The 2,025-nt window shown below is 61.8% G+C and overlaps 1 protein-coding gene across 1 annotated transcript in view; it reads left to right on the plus strand.

The window, feature by feature from the left end:
• Positions 1-2,025, plus strand: part of SLC13A4 (solute carrier family 13 member 4) — a 39,135-nt gene that overhangs the window by 16,324 nt on the left and 20,786 nt on the right. The window contains exons 3-5 of the mRNA XM_045288920.1: positions 8-69; positions 575-747; positions 1,116-1,176. Coding sequence (XP_045144855.1) covers positions 8-69; positions 575-747; positions 1,116-1,176 — 296 coding nt within the window. The remainder of the gene's footprint in view (positions 1-7; positions 70-574; positions 748-1,115; positions 1,177-2,025) is intronic.

A 2,025-nucleotide genomic window follows, 5' to 3' on the forward strand; every position in this document is an offset into this window, starting at 1 on the left:
GGAGAAGTGGAACCTGCACAAGCGCATCGCATTGCGCATGGTCATCATGGCCGGAGCCAAGCCAGGCATGTAAGTCACGCCTGCTGCCAGCTCCCCGCTTCCAGGGGTCCTGGGACTGGTGTCCACCATCCCTGGCTTCCAGCAGGCCTGGGCATCAGTCCTCCATTCCCCCGACTTCCAGAGAGCCACAAAGCCACGCTCCTGGCCCATGTTGGGGCCCGCCAGTTGGGCTGTTTGCTACAAACGGGGATGGGACGGCCCCAGGTTCTGGGGAGCTCCACCTGCCAGTGAAAGCTGCCGGGCGACCGTGGCCTGTAGTTACGTCCCCATGTCTGACACTGTCTATGGCTCACACATCCGTGGCACCTGGAGAGGCTCGGAGACTCGCAGAGCACTTCCTAGATTGGACGTGGTCTTGAATACAGCAGAGAAAGACCAGGTGGACAGATCGTGGCTTGGAGGTAGTTAGTGAGGGCGCCAGGAGGCAGACCCACCAGCAACTTGTGGGCAGCTTGGGTGCGGGGTTGTCCAAGGCCACTCTCTCACTCTCCCGGCGGGCCTGCCTCCCCGCCAGGCTGCTGCTCTGCTTCATGTGCTGCACCACGCTGCTGTCCATGTGGCTGTCCAACACGTCCACCACGGCCATGGTGATGCCCATCGTGGAGGCCGTGCTGCAGGAGCTGGTCAGTGCCGAGGAGGAGCAGCCTGGGACCTCCGGCAGCAGCCCCGAGGACGCCGAGCCCATCAGTACGGCCTCTGCTTTGCTCTCCTCCCGCCTCGCTCGTCCCCCCCCCACCGCCCCTCACCTGAGTCCCTCCCTTGACCTCCACTCCATCTCTTCCCCGTACCAGCCCTGCACCCCAAAGTCTACCTGGGAACAGCTTCCCAGCTCCTCCGCCCTCTCCCCCAGCCACCACCACGGCTCAGGGGCGATGGCAAAAATCTACGCCCACCTTCAAAAGGGAGGGGAGTTGGGCGGCCACCCAGCAAGCCCCTCAGAGGCCGTCTTGGCACGCTGGCTCACCATTCCCCCCAGCCCCGGGCCCCAGAGCCCCTTCCCGCTCTACCTCACTTCCTGCCTCCCTCCTCACGCCTGCCTTCCTTTGCTGCCATAGATCCGGGTCTGGATGGAAGCACGCCCCCGGCACCGCTAGAGCTCATCTTCGTCAACGAAGAGTATGTCTGCCCCCTCCCAGACCATCTCTCCGGGCCCCTTGGGGAAGTCAGGGGAGATGGCGCCCAAGCCCCTCTTTTAGATGGATGGATCCAGCTCTCTTCTGAGCACCCCACTCCTCCCTTCACCTGGGAGGCAGGGGCCAAGATCTGGAGGGTGACTCCCTTAACCCCAGAAGAGCACCCTGCTGAGGGAGGGCCTACCGGAGTTCTCCACGACTGATGGCCCTCTTAGGAAAGCAGTGCCTCTACTCCGTGGGCCAAGCAGTGCTCTTTCACTAGGGAATCACGGGGTCTCGAGGGACCACAAAGCCTTTGGTGGATACTGGAGACGGCCTTGTTAACTGTGGCTCAGAGAAACAGGGCGTCGGAGAGCCATGGGGTGGTAGAGAGCAGTAGATCAAAACACTGCCCAATCCTGCTCCATCCTGACAGTCAAAGCACCGCTAATGGCCCATAAGCGGTAGAGGCATTTTTCTGTCACCCCCGAGGTAGAGTCCCTTAGAGAGCCTCTCCCATTTCCATGTTCCCACTTGCTTTTCCCTCCATCAGGAGAGAACTACCTCCCGTGCTTCTCCTTGGAGAAAGTGGTTGGCTCAGGCCCCTCAGTCAGACAGACAATACCTGTTGAGCCCAAACTTCGCTCCTGTGCCCCGACTCTGCCTCCTTCCATCCTGTGTGCAAATGGGGGTCTCAGTAAACCCAGCGACCCTGAGGACAAAGACCCAGCCGTGGCGCCCGGTACCCCAGTGCCAGTGTCCCTTCAGAGAATGTCTTCTCGGCCCTGCCTCCCCCGGCTTCCTGCACCCTCAGAGGGGCGGAAGGGGCAGCTCAGCTAGTCTTCGCTCTGGG

Source organism: Echinops telfairi, unplaced genomic scaffold (assembly GCF_000313985.2).
Source record: "Echinops telfairi isolate 266 unplaced genomic scaffold, ASM31398v2 ScPeMD7_23;HRSCAF=83, whole genome shotgun sequence".
NCBI lineage: Eukaryota > Metazoa > Chordata > Mammalia > Afrosoricida > Tenrecidae > Echinops > Echinops telfairi.